General features: G+C 42.9%; 1 protein-coding gene across 2 annotated transcripts in view; it reads right to left on the bottom strand.

The window, feature by feature from the left end:
* Window positions 1–9113: 9113 nt before the first annotated feature.
* FLVCR1 (FLVCR heme transporter 1) overlaps window positions 9114–20455 on the bottom strand; it is a 107845-nt gene continuing 96503 nt past the window's right edge. The window contains exons 9-10 of one of the 2 annotated variants that reach the window (XM_033938722.1): window positions 16315–16382; window positions 9114–9768 (exon numbers count right to left, since the gene is read on the bottom strand). In XM_033938722.1, coding sequence (XP_033794613.1) covers window positions 9670–9768; window positions 16315–16382 — 167 coding nt within the window. In that variant the 3' untranslated portion in view covers window positions 9114–9669. The other variant, XM_033938724.1, reaches the window with a different exon arrangement.

Raw genomic sequence — 20455 nt, 5'->3', positions numbered from 1 at the left:
GTCCCTGTGTTATTCTCTAGTCCAGGTCAGGGATCCGACTTTGATTAGCTTCAACATCAAACTCACAAATGTGAAGTTTAAAGTATCTGCAGTCTGGATTATCGCTGGTGGTAGCACATGAGGGTTTACCTTGGTAAAGCACAGTTCCCCAGGGGAAGGCTTTACCGCAGGAACCGAAGGTCTAGTCTGAAAAAGGACTCGAATGACTGGGGATCAGGATCAATATCTTTATTCCCTCAAAGTAAATCCTCAGACGATTCTGTGTCTCAGGTAGCAGCCCCAGGCCAGGGAGAAGATCTGATGGTGTGCAGATTCTTTAAACTGATAGATTTAAATCTGGAATACTCAGACTTACACAGCTCAAATTTTGCTTATGAGCATGTCCCAAGACCCATTTCACATTTTTTTCTTTCATTCGTTTCCACAGAGAATATGATGCTGATAATCACTGAAGACCCGTCTCTTCAATGCCATCTAGTTTTCTTCTACCAATGGTAACCCCCCGAAAGCCCATCCGCTACCTTTTCCCTTCCTCTTTCGACGTATTTTGCTGTAATCCTCTCTTATTCTCATTGTAAATATCTTCCTGTAAACAGCGCTGATCTCTTATATCTGGTTCACATTGTAATACCCTGTATCTTATTGTAAATATCCTCCAATATCTTACTCACATTGTAATATCCTGTATCTTATTCACATTGTAATTATCTTCCCATAAACAGCTTTGATCTCTTGTACCTTGTTCTGAACCCTTCGTTATGTAACTTTGATATCTTGTTCCAATGCTAATGTATCTCAGATTCCTGGTTCCAAAGCTTGTTATCTTATATCTTGTTCTAAACATATGTATCTTGTTGTAAACATTTGTCTCCAGCTGTAAACATTGCACTCCCTCTCGGAACGACTCTCATTGTAAACTGCTTTGAACTTAGGGTATAGCGGTATATAAGAAATAAAATTATTATTATTATAAGAGCACTGGGAAGTGCCAGAAGGCCCTCTTAGGGTTGCCAAGACTATGACAAAATTGTACCTGATGGCTCCTGATTTTCAGCAGTTCTTTGCCCCAGCTAAGAAAAATTCATTGGTAGCACAAGTTGCTCTGGATGGTGCAAGCACATCAAAGTCTGCGCTGGTGGCAGAGATGCTGTACCTCTCCACTTTTCCTCTTGAGTGATACTGGCAGATGCCAGTCTTGTAAAGCTGGGAAGGTCATTGTGAGGGTTGCCCAGTCCAGGGCCATGGTTACCCTCTCAGAGGAACTGGTCCATCAACAGTTTGGAGCTGAGAACCATTTGGTTAGCACTAAAGATCTTCGATGAAATCAGGGTTTTCTTGAACATGGCCATAGAAATGGCACATCAACAGACAAGGAGGCACTAGGAGTGCTCAGTTAATATTGGAGTCCCAATTGTTTTGCTGGGCAGAAGTACATCTAGATGCCATTTCAACAGCACATGTAGTAAGAGTGAACAATGTTCAAGTTGACTTCCCTCAGTCACTAGACCCTAAATCCAGGGGAGTGATCGCTGTCCCAGAGTGCTTTCAACAAAATTATGAAGCGCTGGAGAAGGTTGGCAATAGACCTGATGACATCAGAAGACAACAGGAAAGTACCTCGGTGCTTCAGCTGGAGATTTGGGCCCAGAAGCGCTGGCGTAGGCACTCTAGTCTAGCCTTGACCAAGGGCTGTTGTATGTGTTTCCCCCATGGCTAATGGTAGACTAGGTCACTCAAAGAACAGCAACCCATCTTAGGTCAGTGATTCTAGTGGTGCCAGACTGGCCACGTCCATGGTACATGGATCTAGTACGGCTACAATAGGACAGATGCCTCAGGCTACTCTTACTGTCAACTATTCTGTCATATGGCCCAATTGCCCTAGAGGATCCGGATTACTTTAGTCTTACGGGTTGACTCTTGAGCATGCAGAACTTAGCCCAGAAAGGATTCTCAGAGGTAGTCATCCTTCTACAATCCTTCTACAATCCAAGAAGCCAGCGACTGTCAAGGCTCACGCTTGGTGCTGGCCAAAAGGTAGAGTCATACACAGCTTCCATATCCATAATCCTATTGTTCCTTTAGGACAGCCTTGAAAATGGCCTAGCGGTTAGCTCTCTCAAGGTGCTGGTAGCCAGCCTCTTGTGCTTTAGAGCTCGAGTGGAGAAAGGGTCATTGGCTTCCTATCATGACATAACTGGATTTCTGAAGGGAGAGTTTCAGCTGCGACCTCTCTTGCGACAACCATTCTGTATAAGGAATTTTAATAGTTTTGTGGGTCCTCTGTAAAGCTCCAAATGAACAACTACAGAATGTGTCACTGATGGTTATTACAGACAAGACAGTTGTCCTGGTGGCTATCGCATTGTGAGAATGGTTTTTGAATTCCAGGCTCTATTATGCAGGCAGCCTCTTTCCTCAGTTTTGCAGAGGCAGGTGTGTCCCTACGCACTGTGCCTTCCTATCAAAAGTGGTCTCTGCCTTCCATGTAAATCAGGAAATCCAGCTTTCGGTGTTCCATGCCACAGGCATAAAGGAAGAGGATAAAGTCCAGGCCTTACTGGACATGAGAAGAGTCCTCCTTTGTCATCTTGAAGTGACGAATGAATTTTGTGTCTCTGACCATCTTTTTGCGTTAACCAATCTTAGCAAACATGGAAAGCCCATCACAAAGGTATCCATCTCCAGACGGATTCACAGAGCTATTTCGTCTGCATACATTAGCTGCCAACTGTGTTCAATGATATTAGGATGGCCAATTGTCAGGATTTTTTCAGGATACCATTTCTAAATTAAACTCTCAAAGACAGGGAAAAATGCTTGAGTACCTGAATGAATTCATGTACACCATTCTGAGCTCCCTTGGGAGAACAGAATAGAAAATTGAATAAATAAATAAAATATTTAAAAGAGCACTCTTGGTGATTCTCTAACCTAGCTGTCCTACATTTGAGAGCAAAATTTTCTGACAGGTCTGAGCAGTCCTAGCCTTAAGTGACTGGGCCAATCAGAGCCTTAGGCCCCTCCCTGGTGCATCTGGAGAGGGGCCTAAGGCTCTGAATAGTCTAGACACTTAAGGCTCCTCCTATGGGGGGGCCTTAAGCAACCTGGGCCAATCAGAGGCTTAGGCCCCTCCTCGGCGCATCCTAGGATGCACCAAGGATGGGCAGGCCTACTGGCCAGAGGTAGGAGGCATCTCTCCGGCCGGCCTTTGTAAACATGGTAAGGGAGGGAGGCAGGGGATTATTGGGGATGTGACGGCAACAGGAGAGGGAGTAGGCATCTCACACACTGCTGAGAGGGGGGGTAGAACTTGCTTTACGGCAGTGGCAGGAGGAAGTGGACATCCCTCCCGCTGCCAAGGGAAGGGGTGTTGCTTGCTTGACTGTGTTGGCGGGAGTGAATTGGCAACCCTCCTGCTTATCTTCAATTTGGGGTCTTTTTAAAAAAATTGTGCATTTATTCTGTGCATGTGCTGATTACTATCATCAGTGATTGGCACATGAAAATTTAGCGACCCTCCACAACTCATTTGCATGCACATTTTTTAAGAATGACTCGCCTTTTTGAAATCATTACAGAAACGGCCGCAACAGCAGCCCATTGGATTTTACCGCGAACATTTGAGAATCTGCTCCTGAGTTACTACTGTATATTAAGCCTGTTTGTCCTGTTTCCACAGACTCCACTTTTAGCTGTAGCACCAGCACTTCAGGGGAATTATCTACATAAGGTGACATGTATAGGAGTACAATTTTTCTTTTATAGACTAATTAAAATCCTAAGCCAACTACCACAGAGGAGGAGAGACTTCCTGGTCAAAAGCTGGCTTCTAAAATCAGTTCTGTGCCAAAGCCTCATCTTCTGTCACAGGACTGCTTAGCTCAACCCCTTGGTGCTAGGGAGGGGTGCAGAGGATGCTTTACATTGTGAGCCAACAGTGTATCTCATCTGAGGCATTGTGAAAGGCAATGGCATCATATCAATGCAATTAAATGAACGTTTTTCATAGTTAAGATTATGAAATGCTTCAACCTGTAATCCAGCCTACATGAAGGGGCCCATTTTATTTCAGAAAGGCAAATAGACGGCCTACATTTTCTCTTCATGTCAGTCCATTTTTGCTCATGTTTCTCCCAACAGAACTGTAAATAGACTATTCTTGAACTAAGGCATATGGCTATGTGAGCTGGGTGGTCATAAGAACATAAGAATTGCCACTGCTAGGTCAGACCAGTGGTCCATCGTGCCCAATAGTCCGCTTATGCGGTGGCCCTCTGGTCAAAGACGGCCCTACCTGCGTATGTTCCGGTTCAGCAGGAACTTGTCTTAACTTTTGTCTTGAATCCCTGGAGGGTGTTCTCCCCTACAACAGCCTCTGGAAGAGCGTTCCAGTTTTCCACCACTCTCTGGGTGAAGAAGAACTTTCTTACATTTGTACGGAATCTATCCCCTTTTAACTTTAGAGTGCGCCCTCTCGTTCTCCCTACCTTGGAGAGAGTGAACAACCTGTCCTTATCTACTAAGTCTATTCCCTTCAGTACCTTGAATGTTTCGATCATGCCCCTCTCAATCTCCTCTGTTCGAGGAAGAAGAGGCCCAATTTCTCCAATCTCTCACTGTACAACTCCTCCAGCCCTTTAACCATTTTGGTCGCTCTTCTCTGGACCCTTTCGAGTAGTACCATGTCCTTCATGTAAAGCGACCAGTGCTGGATGCAGTATTCCAGGTGATATGTTTGATTATCTGGAAGTATGAGGTATAAAAGAAGCAATTCGGTTTATATTTTGTGAATTCCCTCCCCAAGTTCTGCTGATACACCAGATTATCCGTAACAAGTGAGCCAGCCATTTACTGGTAACATCTAATGGTGCCTTGGACAGATTAGTTTTCCAGAGCCTAGAAAAGCCAAGGCAGCCTTTATAATCATACAAGACACCCCGGTGTCCCACCAGTACAGTACTGACATCTCCACCTCAGTTTGTTAAAGCCACCAGATAAGAACATAAGAATTGCCGCTGCTGGGTCAGACCAGTGGTCCATCATGCCCAGAAGTCCACTCACACGGAGGCCCTTAGCTCAAAGACCAGTGCCCTATTTGAGTCTAGCCTTACTTGCTTATGTTCTGTTCCAGTAAGAATGTATCCAACCTTGTCTTGAATCCCTGATGGGCGCTTTCCCCTATTAACAGCCTCTGGAAGAGAGTTCCAGATTTCTACCACTCTCCGGGTGAAGAAGAACTTCCTTATGTTTGTACAGAATCTTTTCCCTTCTAACTTTAGCGAGTGCCCTCTTGTTCTCTTCACCTTGGAGAGGGTGAACAGTCTCTCTCTCTCTACTAAGTTTCAATCATGTCCCCTCTCAGTCTTCTCTAGCCTCTCGATGTACGGCAACTCCCCCAGTCCCTTAACCATTTTTGTCACTCTTCTCTGGACCCTTTCGAGTAGTACTATGTCCTTTTTCTATGTACGGTGACCAGTGTTGGACACAGTATTTCAGGTGGTGGCGTACCATGGCTCAGTATAACAGCATGATAACCTTTTCAGATCTGTTTGTGACTCCATTCTTAATCATTCCTAGCATTCCATTTGCCCTTTTCGCTGCCGCCATGCATTGCGTGGACGATTTCATTGACTTGTCTACAAGTCTCTTTCCTGGGGGGCGCTCTCAGAGTATAGCTCCGGACATCCTGTATTCGTGCATATGGATTTTTGTTACCGACATGCATCACCTTGCACTTATCCACGCTGAACCTCATTTGCCATTTTGTGACCCATTCCTCGAGTGTATTTATGTCTCTTTAAAGGTCTTCGCAATCCTTCTGTGTCCTCACTACTCTGAATAACTGTATCATCTGCGAATTTAATCACCTCACTCGTCGTGCCAATTTCCATGTCATTTATAAATATGCTGAAGAGCACAGGCCCGAGCACCGAACCCTGTGGCACTCTACTCGTGACGCTTTTCCAGTCCGAGTATTGTCCATTAACCCTCACTCTCTGTTTCCTATCCACCAACCAGTTTTTAATCCACGTGAGTATATCACCTTCGATTCCATGGCTCACAATTTTTTGAAGTAGGCGTTCATGCGGAACATTGTCGAACACCGTCTGAAAATCTAGATATATGATGTCGACAGGGTCACCCTTGTCTATCCGTCCATTTACTCCTTCAAAGTGCAGTAAGTTTGTCAAGCAAGATCTTTCTTTGCTGAAGCTGTGCTGGCTGGACCTCTTCAGTTTGTGTCCGTCAAGGTGATCGATAATACGGTCCTTTATCGGTGCCTCTACCATCTTTCCTGGTACCGAAGTCAGACTCACTGGCCTGTAGTTTCCCGGATCTCCCTTTGAACCTTTCTTGAAGATCGGCATAACATTTGCCACTTTCCGGAATCTTTCCCAATTTGATCGACAGATTGGCTATTAGTTGGAGCAGTTCAGCTATAACCCCTTTCAGTTTCTTGATTACCCTCGGGTGGCTGCCGTCCGGTCCCGGGGACTAATCATTTTTAAGCCTATCAATCTGCCTGCATACCTCTTCTAGACTGACCATTGTCCCTGTCAGATTCCCGTCTTCATTTCCTGTGTATAGCCTGTTGGCTTCCGGTATATTGGATATATCCTCTTTGGTAAAAATAACGCAAAAAATGTGTTCAGTTTGCTCCAGCTCTTCTCCAGTTCCTTCCTTAAACTGTTTCCTCGACTATTTCTCTCTTTTGGTTGTTCCTTTTTGTTAATCCCTCTGTTTTATTCCTCACAACTCTCCTTGGGGAGATATTTGCCTTCACATCCTGGCCCAGTATTAACAAAAGAAGCATACCTCTAGGATACGTAGAGTGGAGAAAAACCATTCAGTTACACCTGCAAGTGTAAACAGGAGATGCTGCCATTTTAGACGCTGTCAGCTGCTATAGTTGGATTGTTTGGAGGCACACTGATTAGAAGCAGCTGCTTATTTTCTTTGAAATTTTTTATCCTGCGTTCAGCTGTTATACCATGTACCTTGACTTATAATATTCCTCTGTCCTTTATTTTGTCCTTTTAGCCTTCTCCCTTTAAATACTTCCATCTTTGAACCTTATCCAAAGAGACACAGTATGCCTAGGCATCACTGGGAACCCCTGCCAATCTAAAGATTAGGGGCATCTCTCCTCCCTGTTGTGAACACTAAGGGTTACTTGCTGGCCAGCAGCAGTAATCTTCCATCCCTCTTCTCAGGCTTGAGCACACTATCTCTGCGATATACCGGCCTTAACTAGTGCAAGTGGACACAAGATCTGAATCTTTCCCCCTTGCACCTCATGGAATTGTAGCCAGAGCCACAAGACTACTCCTTTCATTCCTTTTAGATTAGCAAACATGTGTATTTGTTTCTCTGAGCTACAGGCTATGAATACACTTGATGCTCACTACGGACCCAACAAAGCTACTGCTTCAGCTCACACTCTACATCTTCCCAACCAGATTCAATTAAAAAACCAAACAAAAAACCTGTAAAAGCAAAAAAAAAAAAAAAAAAGCCAATACTGCCTTCTTTTCCTGACAAGTGTTCATGACATATGTATCACAAAGAGCAGAGAACCAAATCTTTTAGCTGTTTCAGCATTTTGATCTGCAGAAAAATCCTCTAATCTGGCGATATGCTGTAAGACAGCCTGAATCTCTCCCTAAGGTCTCTTTTTATCCCAGCCATTTCCTTCTGCATTTTGGAAATTTATGTTAAATTTGAATCAGACTAGTGGGGCTACAGTGCCATAAGCCTTCACCCAACAACTCTGGAGTATCTTCCCACACTTAAAACTGTCCCCTTTCAAGTCCCATCTAAGCTGCTACAGCAACAGGCCTCAACCGAGAACTCACAGACCACAACTCCCTCTGCAACCACTCTGCATGCATATGAAGTCTGGACACTACCAATGGCAGGCTCTTATGCTCCACAGGGCCATGACCGCTGCTCTGCCACATCTTTGGCTTGAAAAGCTGAAGTTAGGCTTAAGAATTAAATCTGGTTCTCCCATTCAGCTGCACACAGCAGTGAGTCAAATTCTGGTTAAGAAATAAAATAAACCCGGAGGAGGGTAGACCCTAGCAAGTTCCAGCACCTGCAGATCCAAAGTATTTCTGTTCGTCAATTCAAGCAAAAAGCTCTTTTCTGAACAACAGAGCCAAAAATAAACCTCAATTCAGTTGACATGCCTCTGCGTCAGAAACCTGTATAGTGGGATCTTAATTGTCCAAGAAGAGCTGCATAGAACCCACAAGCTCAGTCATATCATCATAGGGTGGAAGGCCAAACAATTTTATCCTATAGGCTCTTCTTCCAAAAGCCTATTCAAAATAATTGTTTACACACACTAAATACAATGTAGCTTTGACTATTGGACTTACTTTTGCATTCTCAAAACCATACACTACAGCTCGAATTCTCATGCAAGGTCCTTAGTATCACTATCGATTCCTCTCTCTCCCTCAATGACCACCTCAACTCCTTGGCAAAATCATGCTTTTTCAGCCTTCACATGCTGAGGAAAACTAGATCCTACTTCAGCCAACAACACTTTGCCATCCTTTTCCAATCCATCATCCTCTCCAAACTAGATTACTGCAACGCCATCTACTTAAATCTATCAAAAAAAAATATTCTAAGACTCCAGCTAATCCAGAATACTGCAGCCAAACTGATCTTTTCAAAACGCAAATCTGACCATGCCTCTCCACTCCTTGCCAAACTTCACTGGCTCCCAATAATCTCCAGAATCCATTTCAAATGTTCCTGCCTGGCTTTCAAGATCATTCATGGAATCCTCCCTCCTCTTATCCCACTGTCTTTCAACTCCTCCAGTCCCGACTCCTCCAGAACTGCCCAAAGGCACTAGCCTTCCCCTCTCCACGCGGCATCCACTATGCAGGCAAACTGGAAAAATCCCTTCTCTTCAAAATCACAGGTCTTTGGAACGACCTCACCACCCCGCTGCGGAACCTGAGCTCCCTTCAGTTATTCCGCAAACAACTGAAAACCTGGCTTTTCAGCAAATTGTAGCTCTATCCTTCCCCCCTTTCTCTCCCCCCTTCTACACATAAGTTCATGTAATCCTTTTTCTTCTTCTCTACCCACTATTTTAAGTTCTTGTAAACCGTGTCGAGCTCCATACTCATGGAGATGATGTGGTATATAAACTTAAGGTTTAGATTAGATATAGGAATTCTCAAGGGGGAGGGGTGAAAAGTAAAAAGATGCACCTCTACTTTTAACTGTTTAAGATGGCTTGACTTGTTTTGCTAGCAAAGTATTTTCATCCTAAACAGAAGAACTTTACTTCGGTCGTCTATTCCAGCTCATTTCAGGTTTTAGTCTGTGTTGAGTTTCTTGCACTCTCATGCTATGGGGAGGGAAAGATGAGAACAAAACATATCTGGGCCTGTCTGAAAGCTACATGGTCCTATGCAGAATGTCTGCACACAGACTGAAGGCTGTGGTCACTTCACAGGCAAAGAGGTATGCAGCATTGCAGCTTCAGTTCATCTTTTTCAAGTATCATATTTTAGTAACCAGTTGTTCAATAAATAATTGCACTATTTAAAATCAATAAATAAATAGGCATGGACAAGTTCAGCAAACTCATCCTTTCAGTTCTGTGTCCAATAGGTGCATTTCTGCAATGCACCAGTTTTAAACCCTGGATGATGACTGGTCCACTGCAACATCACCAGCTGATGACTGGTTAATTAAGATAACACTGCTCTGCTCAGTAGGACTCTCCATTGGCTCCTGTGGAAATAAAGAACAGTCAGTAATACTACAAGATACTACAGTATATAGAAAGGACTTAATGCCTCAGTGCTAAACAGAAATGAACACATTTCAGGTTTGTGGACTTTTCTGGTTGTAATTTAAGAGCCAATAAAATAAAAATCCAGGCCCAAGTCTAAGCCTGCTTGTCCAACGTTGCTGCTTGATGTCTCACTGCCATCTGAAACTGAACATGCCTAAGACTGAGCTTCTTATCCTTCCCCTAAACCAGGGATCTCAAAGTCCCTCTTTGAGGGCCGCAATCCAGTCAGGTTTTCCCCACTGAATATGCCTTGAAAGCAGTGCATGCAGATAGATCTCATGCATATTCATTGGGGAAATCCTGAAAACCCAACAGGATTGCGGCCCTCAATGAGGGACTTTGATACCCCTGCCCTAAACCCGCCTCTCCTCTTCCCCCATTCTCTATTACTATGTATAACACTCATCCTCTTGCCTTGTCAGTTCAGAAACTTGGGGTCATCTTTGAGCCCTGATTCCTTGTACATAGGCATCAGACTGCTAAAATCTGTTTCTATTTGTATCACCATCAAAATTCATCTTTTCCTTTCTGAACACATTACCAAAACCTTATCCACACTATCACTACACTATCATCTCTCTCACCATCAATCTGTTCAAAATTTTACAGTGCTCCTATGCTTATATTAGCTCTCTCAAGTCCCTTCCCTCTGCGTTTCTGCATACAGTTCAAATTCCTCTTACTAACTTACAGTACAAGTGCATTCATTCTGCAGCTCCTTGGTCTTCATTCTTCTTTCCTTACACTCCTCCTTGGGAACTCCATTATCAGGTAAGTCTTTTATCTGTACCCTTCTCCTCCACTAACAAACCGTTCCTTTAATCTTGCTGCATCATATGCCTGGAATACATTTCCTGAATCGGTACATCAAGCTCTAGCTCTGGCTGTATTCAAATCTAGGCTAAAAGCTCATCTTTTTGAGGCTGCTTTTAAATCCAATTCACTATATTTTGCTTGTTCAGCGCCCATGTCTGTATTTTAATCACTCCCACAATAATTAATTCCCTAATTCCTTATTTGTCCTGTTTGTGTGTCAAATTTATTATAAGCTCTGTTGATCAGGGACCATCTGATACATGTTTAGTGTACAGCGCTGCATATACCTAGTACCACTATAGAAATTAGTAGTAGCAGCAAGAAATAAAACCCCCATCCTTGATAAGTTTTCTCTCATGTGCTCCTGCTTTCTTATGTACCCAATTTTATTTTGTGTCAACTATGTGCTTATGAAAAGTTATCGGGTAAGACATCTTTCCAGTAAATCCCTATCAGCCCAGTCCAGACCAATGGGTTGTGTCCCTCTACCAGCAGATGGAGACAGAGGAAGAAAATAGCTCTTGTGACTCACCCCTTAACGGTATTATGAAGCATAAAATATTCAGTATTTTGAATAGCCAAGCAATGGTGCTCAAGATCTGCCTGATGGTCAATATAGAAACTTTGAGGCCAAGTAAATCAATCAAGTAGCCTTACTAGCTAGAAAGGCATATACACAAGACGCTTTGGTTCTCTAGTTTTTCTTTTAAATTTCACACGGAAGCTCTGACTCCAGTAAGTTTTTATATTCCTTATGTTATGCATCCTGCTTTTATGCTTTTTAGTTGAAGAGATTGGGTTCCCTACTTTTAAATGATCTTGGTTTCCTGTCTGTGTTTTGTTTTAGTTTTTAATGCTCTGCTTTTCACCAGCGAGTCCTACAGGTTAGTGTCTCACCATATTTAGTCCAGCCTTCTAGGTCTGTTAAGGCAGTAGCTGCAGTGTTGATAAATCTAGCTGGCCTTTTTTCCACAAACATCGTCTTTAGTTTTGAGTTTTCTGTTAGTTTTATTGTCCGTTTATCACTGTCTCCTGCTTTCTATGGTTTCCCGCCCTCAGCATCACTTTGTTTCTATTAAGGTGCAAGGCTTTTGGTAACTGACTGCTTAATTATTTGAATATGCACCTTTCTGTTCCTAAGTTTTCTCTTTTACATTGTTTCACAGATGGTGTTCATGAATGGTGATTTTCTTAATTTCATGGTTGTATCTTTTTAATATGATGCCCTTAAGTTTATAAACTGAATGCATAAGTTATGTTTTATTGGTTATGTCTAAACTTATTAGATTACTCATGGTCTTATTCTTGATGTTTTCTTTATATGTTCATGCTTTATCACAATGTATCAATGTGCATATAGTACTCCCCCGATATTCGCAGGGGTTCCGTTCCAGGAACCCCTGCAAATCTTGAAAAACCGTGAATACGGTTTTTCATAGGGGAGCCTGAAGAGGGCAGCAGGAGAGCAGCCAGAGTGCTGCGAGTGCAGGAAATCACTCGCGGTATGCTCCGACCGCCTCTTCCTGCACTAAGTTGGGCCTTATCCAATCAAGAGCTGCATGTCAAAGCAGCTCCTGATTGGATAAGGCTCGACTTAGTGCAGGAAGAGGCGGTCGGAGCATACCACTATTGATTTCCTGCACTCGCCGCGCTCCAGCTGCTCTTTCCTGCCTCTCCCGTTGCCTTCTCCTTGTCGGCGGTCAGAAAATACCGTGATGACCGGGACTGCGAACCGCCGAACGCGAACAACTGGGGGAACACTGTATTACTGTTTTTTATTTAAATGTGAGTATTGATATTATTGATTATTCTATTCTTATTCTTCTATTCTCTTTTTCTCTTATGTATTGTATTTGTGTACCTTCCAAAGACCCCTTAGGAAAGCACAGTTTGCCAAAACACGGCCTATGTTGGGTCTAGGCTCCAGTGATTGTTCATGTAGTTGGAATTTGTAATAAAGATCTGAACTCAATTCTCCTGCGTCCAGAACAAGCTCCACGTGTTGTGCTTTGTGGACGTTCCTTGTTTCTTTATGGTAGCCTGGTGTTTTGTCTCTGTCTTTGGGACCGCAGTTGTTTCAGTGGGTCCCTCCAGCAGCTCTGCAGATTGTACAGATTATTTCACTGAGTCAGGAGATGTGTTGACATACAATAGGATAGGAAAAACATACAAACAGAACAGATATCTGAAAGTATAGACTGTAAGCATAATAAAATTAATCAACCAGGGAAGGATTCTGGACTGGTTTGACATGACTAAAGTAAAGAAAGTTATCAGGTAAAACATAACTTTTCCTTCCATAGCATCCTATCAGACCAGTCCAGGCCAATGACATGTAGCAACAAAGCAGAAACCCCAATATAAAGTGGAACTAAAAGATCTAAACACTCAAAAAAGAGAGTGAGAATTTTGCAAATAAATACATCATTTATCACCCCAGTCTAATAAACTGACAGAGATAGATAAACTGAAATAGCCTTATAAGCAATGGCATAGTAAGAGGGACAAACTGATAGCAGCTGATTTTTATAGCAAGACCTCAAACACCTGTGACACTACTTAATTCCTTCCGATTGCTCCTCCACCCGCGGGGAGCTGGCAGTCTGAGGAAGAGGGGGAAGGTGCTCTAGCATCAGGGCTCAGCGAGATCTTCAATCCCAGGGAAACCACCTCTGACTCGCTATCGAGTGTTTCCAACGGGGATGCCGACGCTGCCACCGACACTTCCTGCATCCGGCGAAGAAGTTCGTCGATGTTGCCGAATCTTGCTGGGCCGGGGCACCACGAGGCTGCAACGGCCTCTTCTTTTCAGCATTGCAAAGTAAGAAAATTTCTTCTTAGGAACAAATAAGCCGGTGCTCACTCTAACGTCTATGCCAGGACGCTCAGCACCGTCCCTTCCGCCATCTTGGATCGTCGACGCTACTTAATTAATTTTGTGTCCTTGCTGGGGTGTTGTGTTCATCATCGGTCTTGATACATTTTTTAATGCAGGCTATACACTCAAGCATCTATATCAGGGGTAGGGAACTCCGGTCCTCAAGAGCCGTATTCCAGTCGGGTTTTCAGGATTTCCCCAATGAATATGCATTGAAAGCAGTGCATGCAAATAGATCTCATGCATATTCATTGGTGAAATCCTGAAAACCCGACTGGAATACGGCTCTCGAGGACCGGAGTTCCCTACCCCTGATCTATGTAGTGCTAAACATTTAAGGAAGAGCACTTAACTTATAGCCCGACGGCTACCCAGCCGTTTCACTAGTACGTTTCCTCAGGGGCTGTTGCTCTTCTCTCTTGTATTATTTATTTGTAATACTGAATGAGCACTATTTATTTGATTTTCACTACACACGTGTGGTCTTCACACGTGTAGTGAAAATCAAATAAATAGTGCAAACACACTTAGTGATTAATTATCAGATAAAAAGTTTTTCACAGTAAAGCACTAACACGGTCAGCATAACAGAAAAACTGCACAGTCTTTAAAAAAAAAAAAATCAATAAGAAAGACTTATCTCAATAGGAAATCCACCATAAACAAGATTCCGAGACTTCCAGCGAGAAGGTCCAATTTCACAGGAGTTGCACTCATAGAATCACTATTTATTTGATTTTCACTGCACATGTGAAGACTCTATGATGGTGTGGTGTGCTGGGTTGTTACCCGCACATGGGTTGTAGGATTGGCTATTTTATGTTTGCTTGACTTATGAATCCACACTGAGGTCTTCTCACTAAATTATTAATCTAACTTTATATCATTCATAGTTTACGCGCTACACAGCTGCAAAACAGAGATATTCTAGAACTCTTATTGTTATTAAATAGTAGGAACTGGCAATGCCAGGATCTCTAAAATCTGGCACCTTAACTTTTGTTTGTGTGTCTCTGGAAGAAAAACATGACCCTCTGCCATGCTGAATATGATCCCCAAGTACTCCAGAGATTGAGATGGTTCTAGGCGACTAATTTAGTTTATTTAATTTTCTATACTGTTCTAGCTCAAAACAATTTACATGAATTTATTCAGGCATTTTTCCCTGTTTGTCTCGGCAGGCTCACAATCTATCTAATGTAGTTGGGCAGCAGCATAAAATCTGTTTACTACTTGGAATCTAGCTAGGTACTTGGGACCTGAGTTGGTCACTGTTGAAAACAGGATACTAGGCTTATAGACCTTCGGTTTGTCCCAGAATGGCAATACTTACTGTATATACTTGAATATAAACTGATTCGAATACAAACAGAAGTAACCTTTTCCCCCCCAGAAAGGAGGAAAAAGGTTGACTCGAATATAAACCGAGGTTAGAAATTTGGGTACATGTGTGGCATTTGTCATCCCTACCAGAACACCTGGCCTCAGTCACACATGCAGAAAACAGAAAAAAAACCTTTTAAAATACAAATCTACTAACTAAAAGTACTATTGTACACAAACAAAACCCTAATATGCCAGACTCTGCACACAGTACACCACAAGAGAAATAAAAAGAAATGCATTTTTTCCTGAACAGTCCAAATATAAAAACAGATGTAAAATTTCAAAACTGACATTCACTAAATCAAAAATAAAAACCATTTTCCTATCTGGCAATTTTATTTTTCTAGTCATCTTGTTCCATCTGTTTCCAAGGCCTCCTTATGCATTTGCTGTTTCTTTCCTCTGCTTCACTTTTTGAACTACATCCTTCTTTGGCACTGATTTTCATATTCAATTTTCTTCTGTTTTTCTGCCTCCATCTCAAATCTGTTTTTCCAACTCTTCCCCTTCCCTCCATCCATGTGTCCCATCTCTTCCCTCTCTTCCCCTTCCCTCCATCCATGCCCCACCATCTCCTTTCTCTTGCTGCCTACAGCCTCCCCTGTACCATTCCTTTGCTGTGATCCACCCAAGCAAAAACAGGAAGTTGCTTCAGAGGGGGGTGGACTGCAGTAAAAGAAAAGTATAGAGGAGACCACAGTCTTAGGTATTCCTATCCTCTACTATCAGCTCTTCCCTGCCCCAGACCGACATTGATGCTCTGAGCTGGGCTGGTGAAGGGCCTTGAGCGTCTGCGCATGCTCAAGACTTGCTGAACTTCCTTAGAGAATCCCAGAGATGGCAGGAGCCAGCAGGCCTTGAGCAGATGCTCAAGGCCCTTCAGCCCAGCCCAGAGCGTTGGCTTCCAAAGCATCAAGAAAGTAAGTGTGATGTCGGTTTGGGGCAGGAGAGAGCGGATTGTGGAGGATAGGTGTGCTGGTCATTGGAGGGGGGGAGTTGACAGAGAGCAATGTCAGTCATCAGGGGGGGAGGAGATAATAATGTTAGTTATCGAGGAGATAGATACTCTGATTATGGGGGGGAAGAGATAGCTGGTCATCGGGGGAAGGTGGAGGATAGCATGCCGGACATAGAGGGCAGGGGTGGAGGATTGTGCCACAAAAACAGCATTAGTCATTGGGTGGGGAGGGGAGTAAAAAAGCACCACCATTGGAAGGTGGCTCGAATATAAAATGACACCCCCATTTTTGGGCCCAAAAATCTCAGTTTATATTTGAATATATACAGTATGTTCTTATGGGCAATTTTGCCAATCTTTGACTAGTCCTATAATTTTTGTGCTCTATGACAATCTCCCACCACAAGCTGACAAACAATAAATTCAAAACTCCAAATTACTTACAGCTACTGCCTCACACTTCACGATCCTGGAATTTATGTTGTGTCTTTTCAAATCAGATTTGATCAAGGCTGAAAAAAAACACAAAAAAAACAACAGAATGACTCCTCTAATTTCATCACTTCAGGACCCTGGAATTCAGAGAAAACCTAGTTTCCCCCAAGACCACTGCTACTTGGTGTAGACAATCAGACTCATGTCCATGGCATAAGGAACCCTGCTTGCCATCAGCTTAGCAAAAAAACAAGGATTACTAGAAGAAAAGTGAATTGATAGCGTAATAATAGGTTCTTACCTCAATAATCATCTTTCTTGTAGGTATGCCATTCTGGACAAATGGGTATTAAATCTGTGCAGAAGGTTTCAATCACAGTTTTCAACTCCTCCTCTTTATCCAATATACTATTCAGGTTGTACCAAAGCATGTGATAGCCCCTATAAACGCAAGAACAAAGGGTATGGGGAAATTTCCCAGAAACACAATTGTGTTCTGTTCTGCTCTGCATCAAGTATACGAACACTTAATAACCATGTAGTACAAAAAGCAAGAATGAAGTGGCTATGTAGACTTATATACTATTAATCACAGCTTTCTCTTCTTCAACAGTGCTCAGAATATTTCTTGTCAGACCAGACACACGGGACAAGCCCGAAAGTGTAAACCATCTGTATCTTGAACTTCTATTGCACTGGAGTTTGTGAATATAATCTGATATTTGCAGTGTCCAAAAATGTATAAATTACTTTCAAAAAATTAACACTTATCTGAAGTGTAAGAGAAGATATTAAGTGAATCTTTGAAATCTCTGGGTCTTGACACATTTCGCTATGGCTGCTTCAGAACACCCGAACAGCAGAGGCTTTAGCGTTCAAAAAGACAAGTTGGTCTGTAAAAAATGATTGAGAATAAATCTGTGTTAGATCATGAATTGGCATAAACAAGCTAACACTAACCTCTTAAGAGAATTGTATCGGAGACTGCCCTGTCCCCTCTCTCTCCACTCCTGAGTTTAACTCTGCAGACAGTTTGCATGGAGACACCAACAGCTAATTAACAGCTGCTATACCGAAGTAACATCATACTATTCAGATTAAGGACTTTAACCCCCCCTCCTTTGTTAGAAAACAAAATTTGCAAAACAGAAAAAAAACCAAATAAAAGCACAATGCCCAGGGACAAAAATATGATTTAATGATTTAAAAACACCCACCACTCCCTATTCAACCCCATCGGTGTCAGTTTCCCATCTGTAGATCCACTTTTGTTCTTTTCTCCATAGCAATACTGCTAGATTCCCCTCTCCCCCCAGGGTAGGAAAGTGGCTTCCAGCACAGTAAATTTCAAATCCGCTGTAGTATATGCTTTTTCCTGCCAGTGAGCTGTGAGAGGAGCTGAGGTGTTCCACCATCCAAGTTTTAATGCCTCTCACAATGTGCCCGATATAAAACAATCCACATGGGTACTGAATCAAATAGACTACCTCAGTGTTGAAGTCATTGGCTGACCTCAACCGGTGGGTTTGCTGTAAACGTGGGTGCACCACTGTATCTCCATCCAAAACATGTGGCACACATTGCATTGACCACAACTGCGGTGCTCACAACTACGGTGGGCTACACCCTTAGTGGGCTTGTACTGGGATCGAGTGACCCTCTCTTGCTTTTTGTACTACATAGTTTGTGTATTTAAAGTGGGTTGTTAGTCAATTTACTTCCTATTTTTGTGGGGATCACTTAATAACCATACCACCTAGAACAATGTATGAGAGGAAAATAAGCAAAAACATTCATGGAGCTCTACATATCCCAGCGCATTTTGTGTTCTTACGTATCTTCATTCTCCTATAGTCAGGCTGACATGAAAAGCCTCATTCTGAGAACCTACATTCTTGTTTGAGACAGTAAGCAAGCGCATTGTAAGTGACAGGGCGGGGTTCCAGAATGACACCTATTTACAAAAAAAAGAAGATTACAGAGGTAAGAACCTAATCTTCTTTACAGTGCAATAGGTGCGTCATTTTGGATGGACGGAACATACCAAAGCAGTTTCTTGAATCTAAGGAAGGACAGATAAGCATTCCCACAGTACTGCAGACCCAAAATCAGAATCCCTCTGTGCTACAATATCCACTCTGGAGAACTTAGTGAAAGTATAAAGAGTGGACCAAGCAGCTGTCCTACAAATCTCCTCAGGCAGAATTGCCCAGGCTTCTAGTCAAATGGTCCCTCAATGATATTGGTAGCTGCTCTCTGTAGGCACATATATAGAAGAAATGGCCATGCATATAAGGCACTGGCCCACCCTGTCTCGCTGGAGCTCACAACGTGCCAAAAAAGTCCCCAGACTCGAACACAGGCATTTGGCGCCAAACTCCAGAATAGCCTTTGAGCGACATATTTCCTGGAAATCACAGACCCAGGCCAGCTCCCCAGCCCTGTAGGACCTGAAAGAGGCTAAGCCAGAGAAGGAGTCCCCAGACCGCTGCCTGATCCATGGCATCCTCCGGACAGACACTGAAGAAGCGCCCAGCTTGGCGAAAGCTTTCAGAATGTCAAGTCACAGAATCCACCCTAGAGATGAGAAATTCCAAATCACGCAGCACAACAGAGTCAGGGCATGGTAAAGTGTATTTTTTTTAGTGGATATAACTTATGGGCAGACTATCTGCCATCATTTACTATGTTACCCCCGAAGTTCCGATATGAAATAATAGAGGTTTGCTTGCAGTCACTGAAGTGCATTACCTGTCAGCTTTTTCACACAACAGCTGAATGGAGAAAATCATTTTCTGCCTCAGAATAGCTCCAAATTGACCAGACTTGAAGATCTTCAGACTGCCAGTCGGCCGGACACTGACTGTAACCTTCACCCCTATGGATCCTCTCCATGCGACCCGGGGGGGAGCCCAGGAAATGCAGCCTGCCCCCTGAAAGCTGAGGGGATTTTTGCTCAGAACGCATACAGCCTACGCTTAAACCCCTGACAAGGTCAGAGGGCAAGCGAACTTCCAGGGGAATGGCGCCGAATCAAAGAATGGTGGCACACAGCAGGCTGGCTCCACAGATCCACCAAAGTTTCTCTGTGAAGCAGCAGTCTGTACTCGCAAGACTGTATCTTTTTCTCTGACAGAGGTACCACCAGAGAGGGGTCTCAAGGCACTGAAGCCACCGAAAAAGATGAACTTTAAGCGAAAAATAAGAAAAAGTAGAGCAATTCAAAAGACTTCTGCATGGATTGCTTGCAGAAATTGAAACTGTAGGGGGCTATAATTCACTCTCTAAGGTAGGAGGTGCACATGCTCAGAAAAGTGTCTAATTTCTGCAACTCTCAGATTGCGCGTAGGGATTTAATACCTAAGGCCTCTTTTACAAAGCCGCGCTAATGGCCCCGAAGCCCATATAGATTTAAAGGGCTTTGGGGCTGTTGCTGTGCGGCTTTGTAAAAGAGGCTGCTAGTATATGGAAGCAAATGCTCCCAGTTAATTTCTTGGAACAAGCTCTATAGTCATATTTGATACTCTTTGGTAAAAAGAAGACTCTTGGTTATTTTAAGCCTACAAAAAGTATATGAAAATCCACAGAAAAGCCACAGCCAACTGCAGAAAACTAGTGTGTTCAGTGTTCAAGCCAGGCTGGGAGACTTGAACATCGAGATCAAAAGAATTGCCAGAATGGACTCTCTCTCCCAACATGACTGGGCTAGAGACTCCATTCTGTGAATTCAAATAACAGACATGAGAATAAGCCGTGTAATAATGAAATACATGTTTATTAATGCTTTTCATGTCTGGGGAGAGTCAATACACATTATCAAATTTTCTGAGCTCTCCAAAGGAGGGTTAAACCAAAGACTTTTTATAACTAATCTGACATCATTGTAATACTTACCATACTTTAGAATACAATGGCACAGTTGATCACATGACTTCCTTCCCAGGAATACCTTACGTCACTTTACATTTAAATCCTAAATTTAATGTTAAGCCTGATTTTTAAACCCAGCAGGTGGCAATATTAGTATCCTTTTTTCTATCCTTTCAGCCTTTAACCTTCCTTAAATGTGATGGAAAGCAGACATTCTTTTAAGGCCTCTCTGTAAAAGCCTAAGATTCCTGTTTTTCTGGGAAAACCTATACCTAGCTCT

This window comes from Geotrypetes seraphini, chromosome 3, assembly GCF_902459505.1.
Source record: "Geotrypetes seraphini chromosome 3, aGeoSer1.1, whole genome shotgun sequence".
NCBI lineage: Eukaryota > Metazoa > Chordata > Amphibia > Gymnophiona > Dermophiidae > Geotrypetes > Geotrypetes seraphini.
Note: the sequence above shows the minus strand (reverse complement) of the source record. Positions and strands in the feature narration are given on the sequence as shown.